Raw genomic sequence first — 23980 nt, 5'->3', positions numbered from 1 at the left:
GCGCGGGCCATGGCTGGCGTGGCAATAGCCATTGAACGTCTGGCCAAGACCAACTACAACTGCATTCTGCAATGTCGTCAGTGCGTGGTGCCATCAATGCACTGTGTGCTCTGATGCAGAGTCAAATTGATGCCATGCAAGCGCTGACTGCTGCCATCGTGTCTGGGTCCCCATCAGGCCAACAGGGAGGTTACGGTGCCGAAGTAGGCCAGCAATCTCTGCGCTCCAACAGATTGCTCCAGCTGCTGAGGCTCTGCCCCGGGGGAGTGGCAGCCAGTCGGTCGAGAGGGAACCTGATGTCCTTTCTCAGGAGGACATCATTCCGGCTCCCAGCATTGTCATTCTGCCTTTGCACATGCCGCTAGCCATCCAAGACTGGTGCCACCTATTCTCAGGCGGTGCTGTCAACAGCCAGGCCTTCCAGGCCCAGAGCTGGTCCAGGGCGTCGTGCTAGGCCATCTGTCCTGTCTTCCTCAGATGCACAGCAGCCTTCAAGTGGCCTTGCTGCAGGCACTGAAGACCCATTGAGGAGGAGCAGTAGGCGAGGCAGAGGAAGACCCACTGAATAAATCTGTCGCCATGGGATCTATGTACATATGTTGGGATGTTTCAACATCTGTTGTGTTTTTTGAAGGGGCTGGTGCTCCATTTTGTTTTTTTGGAGGATGTGGGGTTTTGGGGTTGTTTGTGGCATGTTTGCCAAATAAAATTTTAGTTGAACTGTTTCCTTCAGCCGCTGGTGTCTGACTGTTCAGTTGTCACAGAGATGTGGCATTATCATGGCACATTGCGCGGTCATTATTAGCTGCATCTCTCAGCTACCTCCATTTAAGCAAAGCACTCCCTTCTGAGCCGCCACCAAATAGCCATGGCACGCTAACATTGGCAGGCTGCTCTTTCCGTGGCTGCTGCTGGTCCTCGTTGTGTTGCTGGACATTCAGGGTGTCGCTAGGCTCCTGTAACTCTTTCTCCTCCCCCTCCTCCTCGTAAGGTGGGCCTGCGATCCCCACTGGCAAGGCCTGTGCCCTCATGATAGCCAAGTTGTGCAGCATGCAGCACACCACAATGAATAGTGAGACCTATTGAGGGGAGTATTGAAGGCTGCCTCCAGAGCAGGAATTGTCTGCTCTAAGATGTGGTTGGTGGCATGGCAGAGCGTACCTCCGGCTCTGTGGTGGGGTTGTGGAGGTGTCCATTAGCCAGGTGTCCAGGCCGTATCCCTTGTCCCTGAGTAGCCAGCCTCGGCCTTGCAGTGGTGGCTGAAACAGTCGAGGCACAGTGCTTTCCCGGAGGATAAAGGCAATGTGCACTTCCAGGATAGCGAGCATTGACACGAGGATGCGCTGCGTGTGGTTGCACATTTAGGGAGTGGTATTCCTTTCTGTTTCTGAAAACCTTAGCTTTCTGGAATGGTGCTCACATGGCCACGTGCGTGCAGTCAATTGCTCCTTGCACCCTAGGGAAGCCCGCTATCCTGGCAAACCCACATGCACGCTCATCCTCTTTCTCCCTGGTCCTCTGGAAAATAACGAAGTCCATTCTAAGTGTGTAGAGTGCCTGTGTGACATCGCGGATGGAATGATGTGCTGCAAATTGTCAGACACTGCATGTGTCCCTTGATACTGGAAGGAATGGAGGCATAGAAGGTGAGTGCCACCGTGATTGTCACTGCGAAGGGCAGCGCAGTGCTGGTGCTGGTGTGAGGCTGCAGGTCTGCCTCCAAGAGATGACATATCACTGTAACTACAGGTACCTCCTTTCGGAAGTGCATCCTTCTGACACACTGCTCCTCGGACAAGTCCAGGTATGAGCATTGCTGCCGGTGGGTTATGGCCTCCTGCACCGATGTCATGGGGCTGTCCTCCTTTGGCTGCCGACATGGCCAACGGCCCTTCGGTGGAGGGGCTGTGGAGGCTCAGTCTTTGAGTATATTCAAGACAGAGATCGATAGATTTTTGGAAATTAAGGAATCAAGAGATATGGGGACAATGCAGGAAAGTGGAGTTGAGGTAGAAGATCAGCCATGATCTTATTGAATGGCGAAGCAGGCTCGAGGGGCTGAGTGGCCTACTCCTGCTCCTAATTCTTATGTTCTTCTCTGCTGACGCCGCCTTGTTAGAGCATGTACAATGTGACGCTGGCGGCATAGTAATGCACCCATCAAATTTTAGCAAATTACTTTTTCTAACGCCGAACTGTTATGTGTGTCTGCTGCTGCAAACTCGGAGGCTCACACATCATGCTCTGTGTAAACATTGCACTGACTGACCTCCAAGGGAAGCACTTCCTCATCTCTTTAAGTAGCAACCAGTTAACGCCTCTGCAAACCTGTACTGACTGTTTTTCCAGACATTGTTATTGGCAGACGCTCAATGAGGCGCACACACCGAATTTAGCAACCGGGGCGCAAGTGTGCGTGTTGCACCAGGATTACGTCATGATCATCAGCAGCCAGGTGCTAATGGTTTGAGCCCCCGGTGAGCCTCTAATGAATTTTCCGTCGGGGTGCTAAAAGCTGCGCGCCCGGTCGCTAAGCTCGAACAATCGCATTAACAACCCCTCTGGGCGCTAACTGAGGCTATAGACAACCGAAAATCCACCCCCTGGTGTTATAAAACAAATCTGCTCAGATTTCAAATTCAGAAAGGAGAATTAGAGTAAAATACAGAATCACAGAAGTGTTCATTGTGTGTAAATTTCTGTTTATTTCTCCGTGTGTGTCTCTCTGCCCTCCTCTGGGTGATTGGAGTTAACTATCTGCAGGAAGCGGAGGGAGGATCATAAAAGCAGCTCTCATCACTTACCCCCAACCAATCAGAAACAGACAGGAGAGGCAAATGGACACATATATTTACACTCACAGACAGACACGTGCACACAGACACCTCCAGTCACAGACAGACACGCACCCCTAGTCACAGACAGACAGACACACCCAGACACAGACACCTCTAGTCACAGACAGACACACACACCCAGTCACAGACACCCCTAGTCACAGACAGACAGACACACCCAGAAACAGACACCTCTAGTCACAGACAGACACGTGCACACCCAGACACAGACAGACACACACACCCAGACACAGACAGACACACACACCCAGTCACAGACACCCCTAGTCACAGACAGACACGTGCACACAGACAGACACACACACCCAGACACAGACAGACACACACACTCAGTCACAGATACCCCTAGTCACAGTCAGACACGTGCACACAGACACACACATGAAGTCACAGACAGACACGTGCACACCCAGACACAGACAGACACACACACCCAGACACAGACACCTCCAGTCACAGACAGACACGTGCACACAGACATCTCCAGTCACAGACAGACACGCACCCCTAGTCACAGACAGACAGACACACCCAGACACAGACACCTCCAGTCACAAACAGACACGTGCACACCCAGACACAGACAGACACACACACCCAGACACATACGCCTCCAGTCACAGACAGACACGTGTACACACACCTCCAGTCACAGACACGCGCACACCCAGACACAGACACACACACACACACCCAGGTCACAGACACGCACCCCTAGTCACAGACAGACACATGCACACCCAGACATAGACAGACACGTGCACACAGACACCCCCAGTCACAGACAGACACGTGCACACAGACACCCCCAGTCACAGACAGACACGCACCCCTAGTCACAGACAGACAGATACAACCAGTCACAGACACACAAACACACGCACACAGAAACACACACACCCACCCACAGACACAAACACCTAGTCACAGATAGGCAGTCACAGACGCACACACTTAGTCACAGACAGACACACACCCACAAACAGACACATACACAGACAAGCAAACGTTCACACAACCACAGAGAGGCACACCCATGCAGACATATGCGCAGACAGAAATATACAGACACACACACAATTATGTGAGAACAACTTTCATTCTGTTGTTCTCTGCAGGCTTCTTGTAGCTCTCACTTGACTGCACCGCTGTCTGTATCCCTTGTGAACTCTTGTTCTCATTTTCTTTCCTGGTTTGCTTCGTGTGTTTTTCTGCAGTTTTGTCTGCCGGGTCAGCTGCCTGCCGCCTCTTCATCTTCCTCTCATCGAGCGCTGCCTTTTGCCTCTGTTTATTTTAGCCATGTTCCCCAGTTGTTGTTCTGATCTTCCCTCATTGCCACGTGATGTAGGGAGGATTTGATGTTTTTCAGGTTCTCATTTTCGCTCACCATAAGCGCAGGCCGATCAGCAGTGACCTCCTTACACAGGAGCACTACCAGGCTGCAAACACACAGAGAGACAGATAGATTATAGGGATGTGTGAAAACTGGTGTGAGAGTGCTTGCACGATGACTCAATCCTTGAATTTTTCCAATTTGGGTTTCTACTTTTTTGCCTGTAACAATTGGGGTTTCTTTTGATTCAGTGTCAGGATGTGGACAGCGTTGGCACTTATTGCCCATCCTTAGTTGCCCTGAGAAGGTAACTGTGGTTTTCTGGGCCACTTCAGAGGGCAGTGTCAACCATGTTGGTGTGGGACTGGAGTCACATATAGGCCAGACCGGGTAAGGACAGCAGGTTTCCTTCCATAAAGGGCATTAGTGAACCAGTTGGGTTTTTACAACCATCCGACTGGCCACTTTTACTGATATCAGCATTTTTTACACTGAATTGAAATTCTCAAATGTGAGATCTACATCTGTTACTGCTTTGTTTCTACAAAATTCTCATCACAGTTTCTAAAAACGCACAATTGCTGAGGGGAGGAGACCATTTACAATGTCAGCTAACATGGGGGCTAGGAAGGGAAGTTGAGTGGTCAGCACTTTAGTAGTAATGGGGTCAAGGGAGGAGGAGGTGGGTCTCATGGACAAGGTAAGCACGGAGAGGACATGAGGGAAGATAGGAGAGAAAGATGTGGGTGCAGGGCTGGGGCAGGGGGGAATCTGAGGGCAGAGAGTTGGGTTGGTGGGCGAGGGGAGGGAAGGGGAAGAGGGGGCTGAACAGATGATATCAATCTTGGTGACAAAGAAGTTGTTGTTGTTCAAAGTGAGCTGGCGGGGGAGAGGGATTTAAAGAGACAATTGGTAGTGGGGAAAAGAAACCGGAGGTTATACTTACTCTCCAGGATGATCCTGGAGCAGTGGACGGTTTTGACAGAACAGAGTGCGGCCCAATAGTGCTTGATGTGGTCCGGTCAGATCTGGTGATGAATGGCTAAACCAGTTTTGTGGCAGATACTTTCAAGTCTGTACTCTTTGAGCTTGCGGGAGCAAAGACTGGGGCCAAGGAAAACGAACAGGTTGGGAGAGAGTAGGGGTTTTGCTGGGAACAAAGAAAGAAAGACTTGCATTTATATAGCGCCTTTCATGACCATCGGATGTCTCAAAGTGCTTTACAGCTAATGAAGTACTTTTGGAGTGCAGTCACTGTTGTAATGGGTATCAAAGGTGGAGCGTTTAAGCAGATCGTAGATGCTGACGTTTTGTGGCGAACAATGTTCCCTCTTTCAATGTTAAGTTTACTGTGAATGGACCGTACAACTCCTTAAAGGGGCCGCACACCCCAAAAAAAGTAAGAGGAAACATTGGAGGCAAATAGAGGGCCAAAGGCTAGACAGCTGGGAATTTGAAAGTACAGTTGTAAAGTAACTTTGTGGAGAATTTTTTTTCCAGGGACGAACACAGAAGGAAGTGGGGTTGGAAGGGGGTAGGAAGATGTGAGTGGTGAGAGATACAAGGAAGTGGTTAGCGATGATCATATAGATACCATGGGAGTGGAAAGGCCCCAGAGATGGCTAATTTCCAGATGACCAATCATAAAACTGATTGTCCAGCTCAAAACTGAACAGAGGTCATCCGATATCCTCATCTGTACTGTGTGATTTGTGGACGGAAACAAGCCTGTCACAACTAAACCATCTTCACCAAAGCTCAGGAACAGGCATTGTTAAGTCAGTGATAAATGTTTTAAGTTGCACTTTTAGCACAATGCATTCACACACATAGACACAGAGACTGAGACGGATAGAGACAGACACACTGACATGGATAGAGAAATAGGCACAGAGAGACTGACATGGATAGAGAAAAGCACAGACATTATGGGTCGAAAATTTCAGCCTCGCCAGGTCCGTACGACAAATCCTCCGCATCCCCGGGAGAAGGACATTCGCGCGGGAGAGATTGAGCTATTTGCCCAACGAATGTCCTTCAAACTTTTACACCTGGTAAAAGCAGGCACATAGCTTACTTTTGCCAGCATAAGTTTTAAAACATATAAAAATTAAATTTAATCATTCAGTTTTATGTTAAAAACCCTGTCCATTAAGGTAAGTTTATTTTTAACCCTATTAAAACACATTTAAAAAAATCCCAAATATAATTATTTTTTTCCAAAACATTTAATTTCAATTAATTTTAAATATGTGATTTTAAATATATTTATTATGCTGTGTTTCTTGTTTTGGAGGGTTTTCTCATTGATAGTAATACTACCTAGTGATTGGCGGTCCAGGCCCACATGACTCCAGCATTTCCGTACATACGGGGATGTCATCTCCCCATACGCTATGCATCGAATGAAGGCCTCCGACCGGAATCGAAGGCGCCTCCGTAACCACCAGGTATTTTTAAAAATTTTGATTCGGAAGTGTTCATCCGAAGGAAGCTTCCGACAGCAATTTTCCCCTCATTAATACTGACTTATACAGATAGGCAGACACTGACACAAAGAGACACACATCGACAGACATGGACAGAGACTGACACAGACATACACTCACAAAGACAGATATTGATAAGGAGTAGACAACTCACAACGATAGACTCAGACATCGACACATGTACAGCCATGTGCTGAATGCAAGAGAACACCCTCTGAACCTCCAAGCAGCGAGGTGATGCTGCTGTAGGTTGCAGTGAGTAGTATGTGCCACTGGAGGGAGCCGTACACCATTTGACAAGATTGTACTGCAAGAAAACAAGAATGCTAATGTGTCAGAGTCTCTGACTTATCAGGCCTGCAACATCCATTTAAATTATTTGTTTTGTTACTTTCTCCTCACGAGGTTTCCTTTCCCACCCCCTCCCCACACTCCAGACACCACCTTGTGCCGAACCCAGCATGGGATACAGGACCGAGCCTGGCACATGGTTTGAGAAAGTGAGTAATGACAGGGGAACTGGAACATGTGCTTTGGGACGGGAACAGAACATAGGTTTTGAAGATGAGGCAAGCAGGTAGTGACAGGGTCTACAACAGGGACAAATGTATCAAAGATTTCTGTTTTAAAAAGGGTCCTTAATGGGGTAGTTTTCTGAGGCTTGCTTTTGTTATGAAGCTGCATTAGCAGCAGGTACAAGTCAGAGAATCAGACTATAATCCATATCTCTGATCTCGGCATTCCTAAATTAAATCCTTAGTGACCAGTTCACATTTTGGAAATTCCCAGCTACCCCACTGAAAGATGGGATTGAAATGGTGACAGTGGGAACCTGGCAGAGATCCCATATGTAGACATCTGCCAGTTTCACTCTGCAATAGGACACTGGGAGTGCCCTCAGTTAGTGAATTCGGTGTCAGTAGTGGCATTACTCTGGCTTCTGAGTCAGAAGGTCATGGGTTCAAGTCCCACTCCAGAGATTTGAGCACCTAATCCAGGCTGGCACTCCTAGTGCTGTACTGAGGGAGCGCTACACTGTCGGAAGTGCCTTCTTTTAATGAGACATTAAACCGAGGCCTCGTTTGCCCTCTCAGATGGATGTAAAAGATCCCATGGTACTATTTCTAAGAAGAGTAGGGGAGTTCTCCCTGGTGTCTTGGCCAATATTTATCCCTCAACCAACATCACTAAAACAGATTATCTTGTCATTATCACATTGCTGTTTGTGGGACCTTGCTGTGCACAAATTGACTGCTACGTTCCGACATTATAACAATGACTGCACTCCAGAAATAAATTACTTAATTGGCTGTAAAGCACTTTGGAATGGCCTAAGGTCATGAAAGACGTGATATAAATCTTTCTCGGTCATCTGGGGCCCATGTTCTGGAATTCTCTCACTAAACCTCTCCCCCTCCCTCACCCTCTTTTTCAGTCACCCTTCTAATCTCCCCTTCTAAGGTTTGGTGTCATTTCTTAGTATTGCTTGGAATGTTTGGCAGCGTCTAAATACAAGTTGTTGTTGTTTCCTCTCCACCTGTGAGGGGAAGGACCTCAACAAAACATGTGTCCGCCACACCCAACACCCACCCCAATCTTGTTCTCGAGACTAGAGAAAGATCTCCTCCCCCAGACTCCATATTCACCCAGAGTTCACTCCAAAGAAATATCTGCTCTTCACAGGATTCACTCACCAGTATATTGTTAAAACAGTGGCTCCCAGGAACACCAGACTGCACACAATAATAGTTACCAGGAGATTAGTGGAATGGAGGATCTGGCCATCTTTCTCTAGAGCTGTAAGAAAGAGGTACGAAAACTCAGAATGCTGAAAATCTGGGAACAAACAAAACTTAATATACAACAGCTGCCTGGTCCACTCCCTTCTGTTCTGGGACTCGCTTTAAGAAGTACTTCAGTCTCTACCCTTCTCCCTTCACAAAGGATCAGCAGAAGGGGGCTACTGGAGATCAGGAAAGAGGGTACTGAGGGATGAGGAGAGAGGATACTGGTGGATTAGCAGAGGGTGTACTGGGGTTCAGGTCCCTTCCTCCCCTGCAGGTGTTGACTCACTGGAGTTCCAGACCCCTCCTCTCTTGAAGGTGCTGACTCTCATGGGTTCTAAGGGAGCAGCAGGCCTCCGGTACTTGAGGCTCCAACTTCATGTGTGACCCAGGATAGTGACCACCAGCTAGTTGTTCTGCTGTGGGGTAGTCACAAGCTCGGTCCTGTCACCCAATTTTCACACACACAGGTATTTTCTGGCACTAGGAGCAGGAACCAGGAGCAGGAACCATGATGATTTTCCCTCCTTAAACAGAAGGTGGTGCCTCTTTGTAGGAGCTATAGTCCAGAATATTTTACTTTAATCCCACTGTTACCTGTTGCATCTTTAGCCGCTTTCTTTGGAGCCTTTTCTCGTTTTGTTCCCTTGGCGTTGATGTCCAATAGCCTTTCTTGAACTTCATCATTATTGCAATCAGTTGAAGACACTGCCCTCTCTCCATTTGTTCTGAGGCCTACTGGACAGGCCTCGCACTGGGTCCTGCCAAATCTATGCTGGTAAAAGTTGATCGGACATGGAATACAGATGGTTGTCCAGTCGGGACTGTAAGAACCAGGCCCACAGGTCACTGTTTGGAAAGGATAAGCAGTCAGTTGACCCATTCAATACTACGTTTGCACCTGGATTAACGGGGATAGACGTCTCTCACCTCTGGAGATTGTGTGTAAATCAACTCTAAACAGATGGGATGAAAATCTCCCTATCTGCTGGCGATAAGGGTCCTATGTGAAATGGATTTGGGCAGTCTCCACCCTATTCCTGTGTTAATAGACACTCCTTCTTTCGTAAGGTAGTAGCAAAGCAAATCATTTGTCAATATCTAAGTCAGATATCCAGGCCAAAGCTTCCGATGTAACAGCTCGGATATTTTGTATGCTGCCTGCACATTTCCTCTGAGGACGGTGCTTAATGATGTGCTCCAGGGTCTGATTAGAAGCTCCACAGTCACATGATGAGCACTAGGAACATAGGAGCAGGCCATTCAGCCCCTCGAGCCTTCTCCGTCATTCAATTAGGTCATGGCTGATCTACACCTCAACTCCATTTTCCTGCCTTTGCTCCAGATCCATGTTGGTGTCAGCCGTGGCTCAGTGATAACACTCACCACTGAGTCAAAAGGTTGTGGGTTCAAGTCCCACTCCAGAGACTTGAGCTCATAATCTAGGCTGACACTCCAGTGCAGTACTGAGGGAATGCTGCACTGTGTGAGGTGCTATCTATCGAGTGAGTCGTTAAACCGAAACCCCGTTGCCTTCTTGGATGGAAGTAAACGATACCAGAGCATTATTTGAAGAAGAGCAGGGGAGTTCTCCCCAGTGTCCTGGCCAATATTTATCTGTCAACCAACATCATTAATTAGATCATCTGGTCATTATCACATTGCAGTTTGAGGGACCTTGCTGTGCACAAATTGGCTGCCATGTTTCCTACATTACAACAGTAAATACACTTCAAAAATACGGTCCTGTGGTTGTGAAAGGCACTATATAAAAGCAAGTCTTTCTCCATCTTTCTATCCTTTGATACCTGACCTATCAAAAATCTTATCGATCACAGTCTTGAAAGCTCCAATTATCGCAGCATCACCAGCCTTTTGGGGAGGAGAGTTCCAGATTTAAGAACATAAGAATTAGAAGCAGGAGTAAGCCATTTGCCCCCTGAGCCTGCTCCGCCATTCAATTAGATCATGGCTGATCTTCTACCTCAACTCCACTTTCCTACACTGTCCCCATATCCCTTGATTCCCTTAATATCCAAAAATCTATCAATGAATATGCTCAAAGATTGAGCCCCCAAAGCCCTCTGGGATAGAGAATTTCAAAGATTCACCACCCTCTGAGTGAAGAAGTTTCTTCTCATCTCAGTCCTAAATGGCCAACCCCTTATTCCTGGACTGTGACCCCCTGGTTCTAGACTCCCCAGCCAGGGGAAACATTCTCCCTGCATCTACCCTGTCAAGCCCTGTAAGAATTTTGTATGTTTCAATGAGATCACCTCTCATTCTTCTAAACTCTAGAGAATATAGACCTAGTCTACTCAATCTCTCCTCATAGGACAATCCTCCCATTCCAGGAATCAGTCTGGTGAACCTTCGTTGCACTTTCTCTATGGCAAATATATACTTCCTTAGGTAAGGAGACCAAAACTGTACACAATACTCCAGGCGCGATCTCATCAGGGCCCTATATAATTGCAGTGAAACATCTTTACTCTTATACTGAAATCCTCTTGCAATAAAGGCCAACATACCATTTGCTTTCTTAATTGCTTGCTGTACCTGCATGTTAACTTTCAGTGATTCGTGTACAACATTTCACCATTTAAAAAAGACTCTGCTTTTCTATTTTTCCTACCAAAGTGGATAACTTCACATTTCTACACATTAGATTCCATTTGCCATGTTCATGCCCATTCACTCAGCCTGTCTATATCCCGTTGTAACCTCTGCATCCTCCTCACAACTTACATTCCCACCTAGCTTTGTATCATCAACAAACTTGGACACAGACAGGCAAATATTTGGCAGATGGAATATAATGTTGGAAAGTGTGAGGTCATGCACGTTGGCAGAAAAAAAATCAAAGAGCAAGTTAGTATTTAAATGGAGAAAAATTGCAAAGTGCTGCAGTACAGCGGCACCTGGGGGTACTTGAGCATGAAACACAAAAGGATAGTATGCAGGTACACAGCAAATGATCAGGAAGGCCAATGGAATCTTGGTCTTTATTGCAAAGGGGATGGAGTATAAAAGCAGGGAAGTCTTGCTACAGTTATACAGGGTATTGGTGAGGCCACACCTGGAATACTGCGTGCAGTTTTGGTTTCCATATTTACGAAAAGATATACTTGTTCTGGAGGCAGTTCAGAGAAGGTTCACTAGGTTGATTCCTGGGATGAGGGGGTTGACTTATGAGGAAAGGTTGAGTAGGTTGGGCCTCTACTCATTAGAATTCAGAAGAATGAGAGGCGATCTTATCAAAACATATAAGATTATGATGGGGCTTGACAAGGTGGCTGCAGAGAGGATGTTTCCACTGATAGGAGAGACTAGAACTAGAGGGCATAATCTTAGAATAAGGGGCCGCCCATTTAAAGCTGAGATGAGGAGAAATTTCCTCTCTCAGAAGGTTGTAAATCTGTGGAATTCATTGCCTCAGAGAGCTGTGGAAGCTGGGACATTGAATAAATTTAAGACAGAAATAGACAGTTTCTTAAACGATAAGGGGTTATGGGGAGCAGGCAGGGAAATGGACCTGAGTCCATGATCGGATCAGCCATGATCGTATTAAATGGCGGAGCAGGCTCGAGGGGCCATATGGCCTACTCCTGCTCTTATTTCTTATGTTCTTACATATTACATTTGGTCCCCTCATCCAAATCATTGATACAGATTGTGACTAGCTGGTGCTGAAGCATCGATACTTGCGGCAGCCCACTAGTTACAGCCTGCCAACCCGAAAATTACCCGTTTATTCCTACTCTCTATTTTCTGTCCGCTAACCAATCCTCAATCTATGCTGGTATATTACCTCCAAGCCCAATACCCCAATTTCTACTACCCTTTGTGTGGAAAAAGTAGTTTGTGATTTACCATCTCGATCCTTTTTTCATTTTAAACATCTCGATCAGATCACTGCCCAATGTCCTAAACTCAAGGGAATACAAGACAAGTTTATACAACCTATAATTTAATCCTCTAAGCCCTGAATCTGCACGGCACCTCCTCCAAGGCCAATATATCCTTTGTGAGGTGTGGTGCCCAAAACTGAATACAGTACTCTAGATGGGGTCTGACAAAAGCTATGTACAACTGCAGCATAACTTTCTCTCCTTGTATTCCAACCCCCTTGAGATAAATGGGCACAAAATTGTCCCTCTCACGCAGGGGAGGGTTCAAATTAGAATCATCTTAGAATGGTTACAGCACAGAAGAAGGCCATTTGGCCCGTCGAGCCCATGCCGGCCCTCTGCAGGAGCACCTCAGCAAAGCCCTCTCCCCCACCCTTTCCCCGTAACCCTGCAATTTTTTTTCTTTCAGGCATTTATCCAACTCCCTTTTGAAAGCAGTGATTGAGTCTGTCTCCACCATCCTTTCAGGCAGTGCATTCCAGATCCTAACCACTCACTGTGTAAAAAAGTTTTTTCTTATATCGCCTTTGGTTCTTTTGCCAATCAACTTAAATCTATGTCCTCTGGTTCTCAACCCTTCCACCAATGGGAACAGTTTCTCACTCTCTACTTTGTCCAGACCCCTCATGATTTTGAACACCTCTATCAAATCTCCTCTCAGCCTTCGCTGCTCTAAGGAGAACAACCCCAGCTTCTCCAGTCTATCCACGTAACTGAAGTCCCCCATTCCTGGAATCATTCTCGTAAATCTTTTCTGCACCCCCCCCAAGGCCTTCACATCCTCCCTAAAGTGCAGTGCCCAGAATTGGACACAATACTCCAGTTGAGGCCGAATCGGTGTTTTATACAGGTTCATCATAATTTCCATGCTTTTGTATTCTATACCTCTATTCATGAAGCCCAGGATCCCGTAAGCTTTTTTAACTGCTTACTCAACCTGTCCTTCCACTTTCAACGATTTGTGCACATACACCCTTAGGTTTCTCTGTTCATGCACCCCCTTTAGGAGTATACCCTTTAGTTTATATTTTCCCTCCTCATTCTTTCTACCAAAATGTATCACTTCACATTTTTCTGCATTAAATTTCATCTGCCACATGTCCGCCCATTCCACCAGCCTGTCTATGTCCTCACTATCCTCCTCACTGGTCACTGTACTTCCAAGTTTTGTGTCATCTGCAAATTTTGAAGTTGTGCCCTATACACCCAAATCTAAGTCATTAATATATATCAAGAAAAGCAATGGTCCTTGTACCAACCACTGGGGAACACCACTGTATACCTTCCTCCAGTCCGAAAAACAACCGTTCACCACTACTCTCTGTTTCTGTCTTTTTGCCAATTTTGTATCCATGCTGCCATTGTCCCTTTTATTCCATGGCCTTCAACTTTGCTGGCAAGCCTATTATGTGGCACTTTGTCGAGCGCCTTTTAGAAATCCATGAACACCACGTCAACCGCATTGCCCTCATCAATCCTCTCTGTTACCTCATCAAAAAACGCGATCAAATTGGTTAAACATGATTTGCCTTTAACAAATCGGTGCTGGCTTTCCTTAATTAATCTACACGTGTCCAAGTGACTTAATTTGCCCCTGATTATTGCTTCTAAAAGCTTCCCCACTACTGATGTTACACTGACCGGCCTATAGTTGCTGGGTTTATCTTTACCCCTTTTTTGAACAATGGTGTAACATTTGCATCTCTCCAGTCCCCCGTTTCTAAGGAAGCTTGGAAGATTATGGCCAGTACCTTCGCGATTTCTTCCTTCATTTCCCTCAGCGTCCTAGGATGCATCGCATCCAGTCCTGGTGACTTATCTACTTTAAGTATAGCCAGCGTTTTTAGTACCCCGTCTTTATCAATTCTTATCCCAATTCTCATCCCAATTAGTTCCACTATTTGTTTTGTTGCTGATGACAGTTCATCGAAAACTTGAAACATTAATAACCACAGCGCGTTCACAGTATAGCAACACCCAGACAGCGCACTCGAACACGAGATTATCTGGTTAGAATGGCGGGGGGGGGGGCGGGGGTGGGAAACCTTACTATTTACTCAGAAAGAACTAGTATTTACCACAGCAATCCATGCAGGGGCTGTTCCTCCCAGACAGCTTCCCCATCCCTGCTAGGCAGTGGTCCATCTTCATTGCCTTGAAGGTTCCCTCCACATAGTAGAGAGGAGGCACATTGTTAGAAGCCTCCAGGACAGACCGAGACTGGGTTATAAATGCACGTATTTTCTCGTAGGCCTGCAAAGAAAGCAGATAGAAAATCAGTTACCCCCCACAACTTAACCAGTTGCAGCTCCATAACCTGCAATTAAGCCATGCAATGTTTTCAACATCTTCTTTCATTTTTAACGACATTGGCACTTCCTGCCCACATTAACGCCCCTGTTGTCATGCTTTTTATGTCAACATCTATGGATCCTATTTGCCTGTTACACTGCAGATGTCAGCCTCTCACCACAGGGGGTGCTGCCCAGCTTGTCGCCATTTTGTTTTTTACCTTCTCACGTTATCTTCATTTCCTCATTTTTCTCTTTAAATATTTTTTATTAAAATCAGATGCTATTTCTCTTCATTCAGGCCTCAACAAGTGCTTGACCACAGTTGCTGCTGATTTTACTCATTCTTTGCTGCCTTTATTTAATTTAATTAATGAATGGCTAGACTGCCTACAGGAAACAAGACTACCGCCATGTTTATTGCCTAACAACCGCCCCAGACAGTTCTCTAATTATTTAAATCCTGGCGTGCAAAATAATTTATTTGATTCTTCCTATTTCCACTTCCGTAACAAACGTTCCACCGCCCCTGCCTTAGCTCATCTGCTGCTGAATCCCTCATCCATGCCTTTGTTACTTCAGGTCAACTATTGCAATGCTCTCCTGGCCAGCCACCCACCTTGCACCCTCCGGAAACTTGAGCTTGTTCAAAAGTCTGCTGCCAGTTGCTTAACTCACTCATCACCCCTGTACTTGCTGACCTACATTGGCCCCCGGTCCAGCAAATCCTCGATTTAAAAATTCTCATTCTAATTTTCAAATCCCTTCAGTGTAAAGCTCCCTCTATACAGTTCTATCAAACACTCCCAGGGCATCTACAGCACTAGTTAGATACAAAGTAAAGCTTTCTCTATAGTGCCCCATCAAACACTCCCACTTCAATGAAGAAGCGGAGGAAACCAGTCCCCATCCACCACCCTCTTCCACCTGGTTGAACTTGCCCTTACATTGAACAACTTCTCCTTTGATTCCATTTGCTTCCTCCTAATAAAAGGTGTTGCTATGGGAATCCATATGCGTCATAGGTATGCCTGCCTTTTCATGGGTTATGTGGAACATTCTTTGTTCCACTCCTACTCAGATCCCCCCTCCCTCACCTCTTTTTCCGGCATATTGATGACTGTTTCAGTGCCGGTTTCTGCTCTCACCCCAAACTGGAAAATTTAATCAATTTCCACCCTTCTTTTGCTTGGTCCATCTCCAACTTTTCCTTTTCCTTCCTCGACTTCTCTATCTCCATTTCTGGGATAGGCTATCAACAACAACAACTTGTTTTTATATAGCGCCTTTAACATAGGAAACAGTCACAAGGCACTTCACAGGAGTGTTAGTACAACACCGAGCCACATAAGGAGAAATTAGGGCAGATGACCAAAAGCTTGGTCAAAGAAGTAGGTTTTAAGGAGCGTCTTAACGGAAGAAAGGGAGGTAGAAAGGCGGAGAGGTTTAGGCAGGGAATTCCAGAGTCAGGACCCAGGCAACAGAAGGCATGGCCACCAATGGTTGAGCAATTATAATCAGGGATGCTCAAGAGGGCAGAATTAGAGGAGCACAGATATCAGTGGTCTTAGTTATGCAGCAGATATGTGGTTGGAAGCTAATTTCAGGGTCAAATATGACACCAAGGTTGCGAACAGTCTTGTTCAGCCTCAGACAAATATTAGGGCGAGGGTTGGAGTCAGTGGCTAGAGTACGGCGTTTGTGGCGGGGACCGAAAACAATGGCCTCGGACTTCCTAATATTTAACTGGAGAAAATTTTTGCTCATTCAGAACGGGATATCGGACAAGCAGTCTGACAATTTAGAGACTGTGGAGGGGTCGAAAGAAGTGGTGGTGAGGTAGAGCTAGATGTCGTCAGCATACGTGTGGAAACTGACGCTGTGTTTTCAGATGATGTTGCCAAGGGGAAGCATGTAAATGAGAAATAGGAGGGGGCACCTTCCTGTGCAAGTACAGGAGATGCAACACCTGCCCTTTTACCTCCTCACCACCGTCCAGGCCCTCAAACAATCCTTCCAGGTGAAACAGCAATTTACTTGTACTTCTTTTAATTTAGTATACTGTATACGCTCCTCAGGATGCAGTCTCCTCTACACTGGGAATACCAAATGCAGATTGGGTGACCCTGGGCTTCTGGTTGCCTGTCATTTTAATTCTCGCAGTAACTATTTGTACTACGTTTCCCTTCTGCGTCCCCCGGTGCATGCGCAGAAACAAGGGTTAGGGCAAATATCACCGATTCCAGCCCCCCCCCCCCCCCCCACCCCACCCCCACCAACGCAATTCCTACTAACTCTTTTCACCACCCCGTTGCCTCCACTGAGCAGCAGAACGCATCCCCCGAGCCTCCCACCGCGCCAAGCCCCGAGCCTCCCACAGCCCCAAGCCCCGAGCCTCCCACAGCCCCAAGCCCCGAGCCTCCCACAGCCCCAAGCCCCGAGCCTCCCACAGCCCCAAGCCCCGAGCCTCCCACAGCCCCAAGCCCCGAGCCTCCCACCGCGCCAAGCCCCGAGCCTCCCACCGCGCCAAGCCCCGAGCCTCCCACCGCGCCAAGCCCCGAGCCTCCCACCGCGCCAAGCAGGCCCTGAGCCTCCCGCAGCACCGGGAAAAGCAGGCAGCAGGGAGAGCAAGAGGCAGGCGGGGAGAAAAAGCTCGCGCAGGCGGGGGGGGGGGGGGCAGAGAGAGCTGGTGGGGAGAAACATAGAAACATAGAAACATAGAAAATAGGTGCAGGAGTAGGCCATTCGGCCCTTCTAGCCTGCACCGCCATTCAATGAGTTCATGGCTGAACATGCAACTTCAGTACCCCATTCCTGCTTTCTCACAATACCCCTTGATTCCCCTAGTAGTAAGGACTTCATCTAACTCCTTTTTGAATATATTTAGTGAATTGGCCTCAACAACTTTCTGTGGTAGAGAATTCCACAGGTTCACCACTCTCTGGGTGAAGAAATTCCTCCTCATCTCGATCCTAAATGGCTTCCCCCTTATCCTTAGACTGTGACCCCTGGTTCTGGACTTCCCCAACATTGGGAACATTCTTTCTGCATCTAACCTGTCTAACCCCGTCAGAATTTTAAACGTTTCTATGAGGTCCCCTCTCATTCTTCTGAACTCCAGTGAATACAAGCCCAGTTGATCCAGTCTTTCTTGATAGGTCAGTCCCGCCATCCCGGGAACTTGAGGGAGGAGCAGAAAGAGAGAGAACTTGGGCGGGGGGCAGAGAGAGAGAGAGTCTGGGGGGGAAGGGGGGGGTAGGGGGGCCGAGAGAGAGAGTGTGGGGTGGGGGTGGAGAGAGAGAGAGAGAGAGCCTGGGGGGGGTAGGGGTGGAGAGAGAGACACAGGTGGAGAAGGGGGGGGGAATCAGAGGGGAGAGAGGGAATTCAGAGAAGACGTATCACGTTCTTCCCACCTCCTGGTGCGTGCAAGGTTGGTGCATGTGTTGCAAGGGACATCGGGGTGGATGAAATCCAGAAGTCACAACACTGTCACTATTCACTTCACACCCAATAAACATGTTAACAATCCGCACACAATGCCCCATCTATGGGGGGGGGGGAGGGAGGGATATGGTCTTGCGCTTGGATAAGGGTCTTCAGCTGGCGGAGGGATTGCTGGGGTAAGGGTCTTCAGCTGGCGGAGGAATGCACTTATGTTGGGGTAATGGACTTCGGCTGTGGGAGGCAGCACACGTGCTGGAGTAAGGGTCTTCAGCTGGCAAGGTGATGCACTTGCGCTGGGATAAGGACTTCGGCTGGAACTTGGTGGCTTTTGGGGAGATCTATCCTCTGTGGCTTCTGAAGTCAAAATGGAGCGAATTACAAATTGGAAATTCACTCGGAACTTGCGGGCTGGGCGGTTCCAGTTACACATTCCAGAGGAACTTCAGGAGTGGGGACTAATCAGCAATAGGTCTAGAGAGTCAATCAGAGAAATAGCTGCATTTCAGTTAGTAGAAATAGACGCATCCTTTAATTCTCCACCACACTTCCACTCTGCCATCTCTGTCCTTGGTCTCCTCACTGTTCTGATGAAGCTCAACAGAAGTGTGAGGATCAGCACCTGATCTTTTGATTAGGCACTTTACAGACATCCGAACTCAACAATGAGTTCAACAATTTCAGATCATAACTGTTATGTATTGTCCAGGTACATTAAATGTGTAAGTACAATGGTGTGCCACAGAGGGCGCTATGGTGGGAGACCTGAAAGTACCTGCAAGACAGAGTATAAAAGGCTGCCCACCACACCTGAGAGGCACTCTGGAGTTACACAATATAGGACTATGGTCACATCAGTTACTACAACACCAGACCGTGTGGAGTCAGTGACTTGAGTGCTACATACACCACATTGGCGACAAGAACACGGACGAACTTCACGCATCACGCAACTATGGCTACTCTGGGCTCATTAAAGGATTTTACAGTGGGAAATGATTGGGAGACCTTTACAGAAAGGCTCAAGTACTACTTCACAGCAAACGACCTGACGGGGCACACGGGCGTACTGAGAGAGAAACGCAAGGCGATATTGCTTTCCAGCTGTGGCCATGAGGTTTACTGTCTCGTCAGGGATTTGCTGGCACCTGGGAGCGTTAGGGACAAGTCATATGAGGAGCTGGTCGCACTCATTCATGACCAACTTAAACCGAAGGAGAGCATCCTCACGGCCCGGTACAAATTCTACCACCACTGCAGACCTGAGGGCCAGGATGTCACCAAATATGCTACGGACCTCAGGAGACTCGCGGCGCCATGTGATTTTGGCACATACCTTGAAGACGAGTTGCGAGACGTTTTTGATATGGGGATTGGCCACGAGGGTCTCTTTCACAAGCTGCTATCCACGGAACCTACAGTCACCCTGAAGCAAGCCATCACCACCAGCAGGGCGTTTATGGAATCGACTTGCAGCACCAAGCAGATGATCCACACAGTCTCGAACCCGGCAGGCACTGTCCACAGGATAGCACCCACCATGGACAAAACTGCAGAACGTGGCTCTGCCCAGGGCAGAGAGCACAGACCTCGGGGTCCTGGAACTCAGAGTCCGCCGAGGGGGGCTAATCGAGTAGCACCATGCTGGCGCTGCGGAGGAAGCCATGGGGCTCACAGGTGCAGGTTTGCGGAGTATACGTGCAACACCTGCCACACGAAAGGCCACCTTCAGAGTATGTGCAAAATAAACCTGACTCATCGTGTGGCTGAGGAGATGGTAGAGGATCCATCATCCAGCGAGGAGCAGGCAGAAGAAGATGAGGCGTTTGGACTGTTTACGTGTACCGACGATTCGGCCCCAGTGATTATGGAAGTCAAGATTAACGGAGTCCCAGTGAGTATGGAAGTGGACACTGGATCGGGTCCGTCGCTGATGAGTCAGGAAACTTTTGAAAAACTGTGGGTTAACCCAGCTGCACGACCCAAGCTGGTCCCGGTCACGGCGAAGCTGCGTACCTACACCAAGGAACTGATACCTGTTCTTGGCAGAGCGGATGTGCAGGTATCTCACAGGGGCAAGATGGGCCGACGCTTCTTGGCAGAAGATGGATGGGAAAGGTCCATGGGAGCTGGGAAGACGTCACTCCTCCACAGACCGCTGTCCCCCGGGTCCCCAAAGAGCAGCGCCGACCAAGCTGGAGAAGAAATAAGCAGTTCATCAGCAGTCTCAATTCCACAGGCCACAGCAACCCGGCAGCTCCAACCCCGGAAGAGCCGCTTTTCACGCACGGGCCGATCGCTGAGTGGCGAGCCGGCAACGCGCTGCGGGCGATGAACAGAAGGCCCATCGATGGCTGACAAGTCCGGTGGGGGCCCACACGGAGGAAGAGTCGGGCGGTGGTCACGACTACGGTGGAGGCCGGGACAGTGGCGGTGGTGGGGGGCGGCCATGGCGGCTGCAGGAGCGGCAGCAGGTACTGGAGTAGGAGCGGAGGCCATAGGAGAGGCGGCAGGAGCAGAGGCTGCAGCCGCGGTGGAGGCTACGGAGGCGGCAGGTACGACTCGGGAGAATGCGATTACTCGGACAGATGCAGGAGCCAGAACAGAGGATACGGCCAGATTCAAGATCATGTTTTGGCTGATTTCTTTCCTTCTTTCTTCGTTATTTCTTCTTTTCCAGAGAGTAAAACGGCAGGCCAGCGAGCTCAAGATGGCAGCAACAGAGCTCTGCAAAGAACAAAGGCCAGCAGTACAACTAAAATGGCGGCGCCCAAGGGAAGCCTCGTGGGAACCACAAGATGGCGTCTTAAAAGGGAAATGCACCCGGGAGTCTTAAAAGGGCCTTACACCATTGGCGGTCCCCACAAAGAGACTTTTGTAAGGCAAGAGCGAGTCTAAATGAGCTATGTGAATGTAGGATGACGGATTTATGATAAGAATTAATATTTTAATGCTGAATGGTTACTGTGTTTAAAATAATGGTTATGAATTACGATTTATGATGAGAGTTAATATTTTAATGCTGAATGGTTACTGTGTTAAAACTATGGATATGAATTACGAAAAGAGTTAATATCACGAGGTTCAAGTAAAAGTAACATCTGTACCACATATATGTACCATACAAATGTACCGTCCATGTATACCTGCTTTCTGTTGGAGGTTATGCTCGTGTACTTTATCCATCATGTAAGGACTGCAAATACCTCATGTTTGCACCAGGTCCTCCACATGGGGGAGAAGAGGGAAGTGGATGGTCATGGATTCACACTCACAAATCAACCAGGACGAACAAGGCCGAGGTCACGGGCAATGGCTTTTGGAACTGGGGGGGGGGGGGGGGGGGGGCGGGGGAGTGAGATGTTATGTATTGTCCAGGTACATTAAATGTATAAGTACAATGGTGCGCCACAGAGGGCGCTGTGGTGGGAGACCTGAAAGTACCTGCAAGACAGAGTATAAAAGGCTGCCCATCACACCTGAGAGGCACTCTGGAGTTACACAATAAAGGACTAAGGTCACAGCAGTTACTACAACACCAGACCGTGTGGAGTCAGTGATTTGAGTGCTACATACACCACAATAACCACTGCTCCTATTTTCTCGGACAGCTGCTATTGCCATTTACACCTCGTCTAGACCCATCTTTTGCTTCTTTGCTTACTCTATTACTAACCCCTTTTGCCTTGCACCCTTTAATCTCTACTGCCTTTCACGCTGTCACAGACCTTCCCTTTTGTTTTTTCCTCCCCTCCTCCCTTTCCCTGCCTCTGTACTTGCTTAAAACTTGTTACATCTCTAACTTTTTCCAGTTCTGATGAAAGGGCATCGACCTGAAACGTTAACTCTGTTTCTCTCTCCACAGATGCTGCCTGACCAGTTGAGTATTTCCAGTATTTTTTGTTTTTATTTCAAATTTCCAGCATCTGCAGTATTTTGCTTCAGTAAAGATCATTTGGTGAGGGGGGGTGAGGTATTCCTGAATCCATTCCCTGCATGGTCCTTACCTTCCTCAATGTCTCTTCATTGTGGCACTCCTGGCCTCTTTTACATGGGATGATTACGTTTTCACCCTGTGACTGCACTGTGTGGGAAAAGAATATCATCACAGTCTGTAAAATATAACGATCTGATTATATTTGGGACCATCCTGCTCTTTGAGGCTCAGTAACATACCGAGTGCTGCACACCTGGACAGTGAGGCTCAGTCCCACACTGCAGTGCATTTACCCATTCGGGTGACTGTCCTCGTGCTGGGATGTGTTTGTTGTGTTGTGCAATGACCCTGACACCTAGCCCACGCCCCACGTACCTGTAATATTAAGCTGGATGTGATGTTGCATTATGTCTGGCGATAGCCCCCACTGTGTGCAGTCGAAGGCTGGGTTTGTTATCTCACAGGACAGCTGCTCGCACAAAGAGACCAGCACTGACTTCACGGATGTAACAGAGTTCTTCACGTAACGCTGCTCGCAGGTCGTGGTCTTCAGCTGTACACCTACCTGGAGGCTTCGAAACGGCAAGTGGTACGCTGGAGCAGGGGAAGAGGCAAATTACTTCACACATGATCCACATAGAGTCGTTTTAATTAAACAGGAGGTGTCAGCACGGTTCCTTGCCACTGCCCCGCCCTTGCCCCGCCAAGCTCTTGTATATTGCTAGATTGTATTCAGACTGACCCTCACCAGCCTGCGTTCAGACTGACCCTCGCCACACTGTGCTCAGACTGACCCTCGCCACACTGTGCTCAGACTGACCCTCGACACACTGCGCTCAGACTGACCCTCACCACACTGCGCTCAGACTGACCCTCGCCACACTGCGCTCAGACTGACCCACGCCACACTGCGTTCAGACTGACCCTCGCCACACTGCGTTCAGACTGACCCTCGCCACACTGCGCTCAGACTGACCCTCGCCACACTGCGCTCAGACTGACCTTCGCCACACTGCGCTCAGACTGACCCTCGCCACACTGCGTTCAGACTGACCCTCGACACACTGCGCTCAGACTGACCCTCGCCACACTGCGCTCAGACTGACCCACGCCACACTGTGCTCAGACTGACCCACGCCACACTGCGCTCAGACTGACCCTCGCCACACTGCGCTCAGACTGACCCTCGCCACACTGCGCTCAGACTGACCCTCGCCACACTGCGCTCAGACTGACCCTCGCCACACTGCGCTCAGACTGACCCTCGACACACTGCGTTCAGACTGACCCTCGCCACACTGCGCTCAGACTGAATCTCGCCACACTGCGCTCAGACTGACCCTCGCCACACTGCGCTCAGACTGAATCTCGCCACACTGCGCTCAGACTGACCCTCGCCACACTGCGCTCAGACTGACCCTCGCCACACTGCGCTCAGACTGACCCTCGCCACATTGTGCTCAGACTGACCCTCGCCACACTGCGCTCAGACTGACCCTCGCCACACTGTGCTCAGACTGAATCTCGCCACACTGTGCTCAGACTGACCCTCGCCACACTGCGCTCAGACTGACCCACGCCACACTGCGTTCAGACTGACCCACGCCACACTGCGTTCAGACTGACCCACGCCTCACTGCGCTCAGACTGACCCACGCCACACTGCGTTCAGACTGACCCACGTCACACTGCGCTCAGACTGACCCTCGCCACACTGCGCTCAGACTGACCCACGCCACACTGCGCTCAGACTGACCCACGTCACACTGCGCTCAGACTGACCCTCGCCACACTGCGCTCAGACTGAATCTCGCCACACTGCGCTCAGACTGACCCACGCCACACTGCGCTCAGACTGAATCTCGCCACACTGCGCTCAGACTGACCCACGCCACACTACGCTCAGACTGAATCTCGCCACATTGCGCGCAGACTG

The 23980-nt window shown here is 48.7% G+C and overlaps 1 protein-coding gene across 1 annotated transcript; it reads right to left on the bottom strand.

Moving 5' to 3' along the window:
* Positions 1-2706: 2706 nt before the first annotated feature.
* Positions 2707-22537, bottom strand: LOC139229299 (uncharacterized). Its single transcript, XM_070860983.1, has 6 exons — positions 22420-22537; positions 22115-22191; positions 14454-14628; positions 9062-9313; positions 8375-8477; positions 2707-4297 (listed from the first exon to the last, which is right to left on the bottom strand). The coding sequence occupies exons 1-6, from the start codon at positions 22448-22450 to the stop codon at positions 4147-4149; spliced, it is 789 nt and encodes a 262-aa protein (XP_070717084.1). The 5' UTR covers positions 22451-22537; the 3' UTR covers positions 2707-4146.
* Positions 22538-23980: the final 1443 nt, after the last annotated feature.

This window comes from Pristiophorus japonicus, chromosome 18 (assembly GCF_044704955.1).
Source record: "Pristiophorus japonicus isolate sPriJap1 chromosome 18, sPriJap1.hap1, whole genome shotgun sequence".
Taxonomy (NCBI): domain Eukaryota; kingdom Metazoa; phylum Chordata; class Chondrichthyes; family Pristiophoridae; genus Pristiophorus; species Pristiophorus japonicus.
This window is presented reverse-complemented; position numbering and strand designations above follow the sequence as displayed.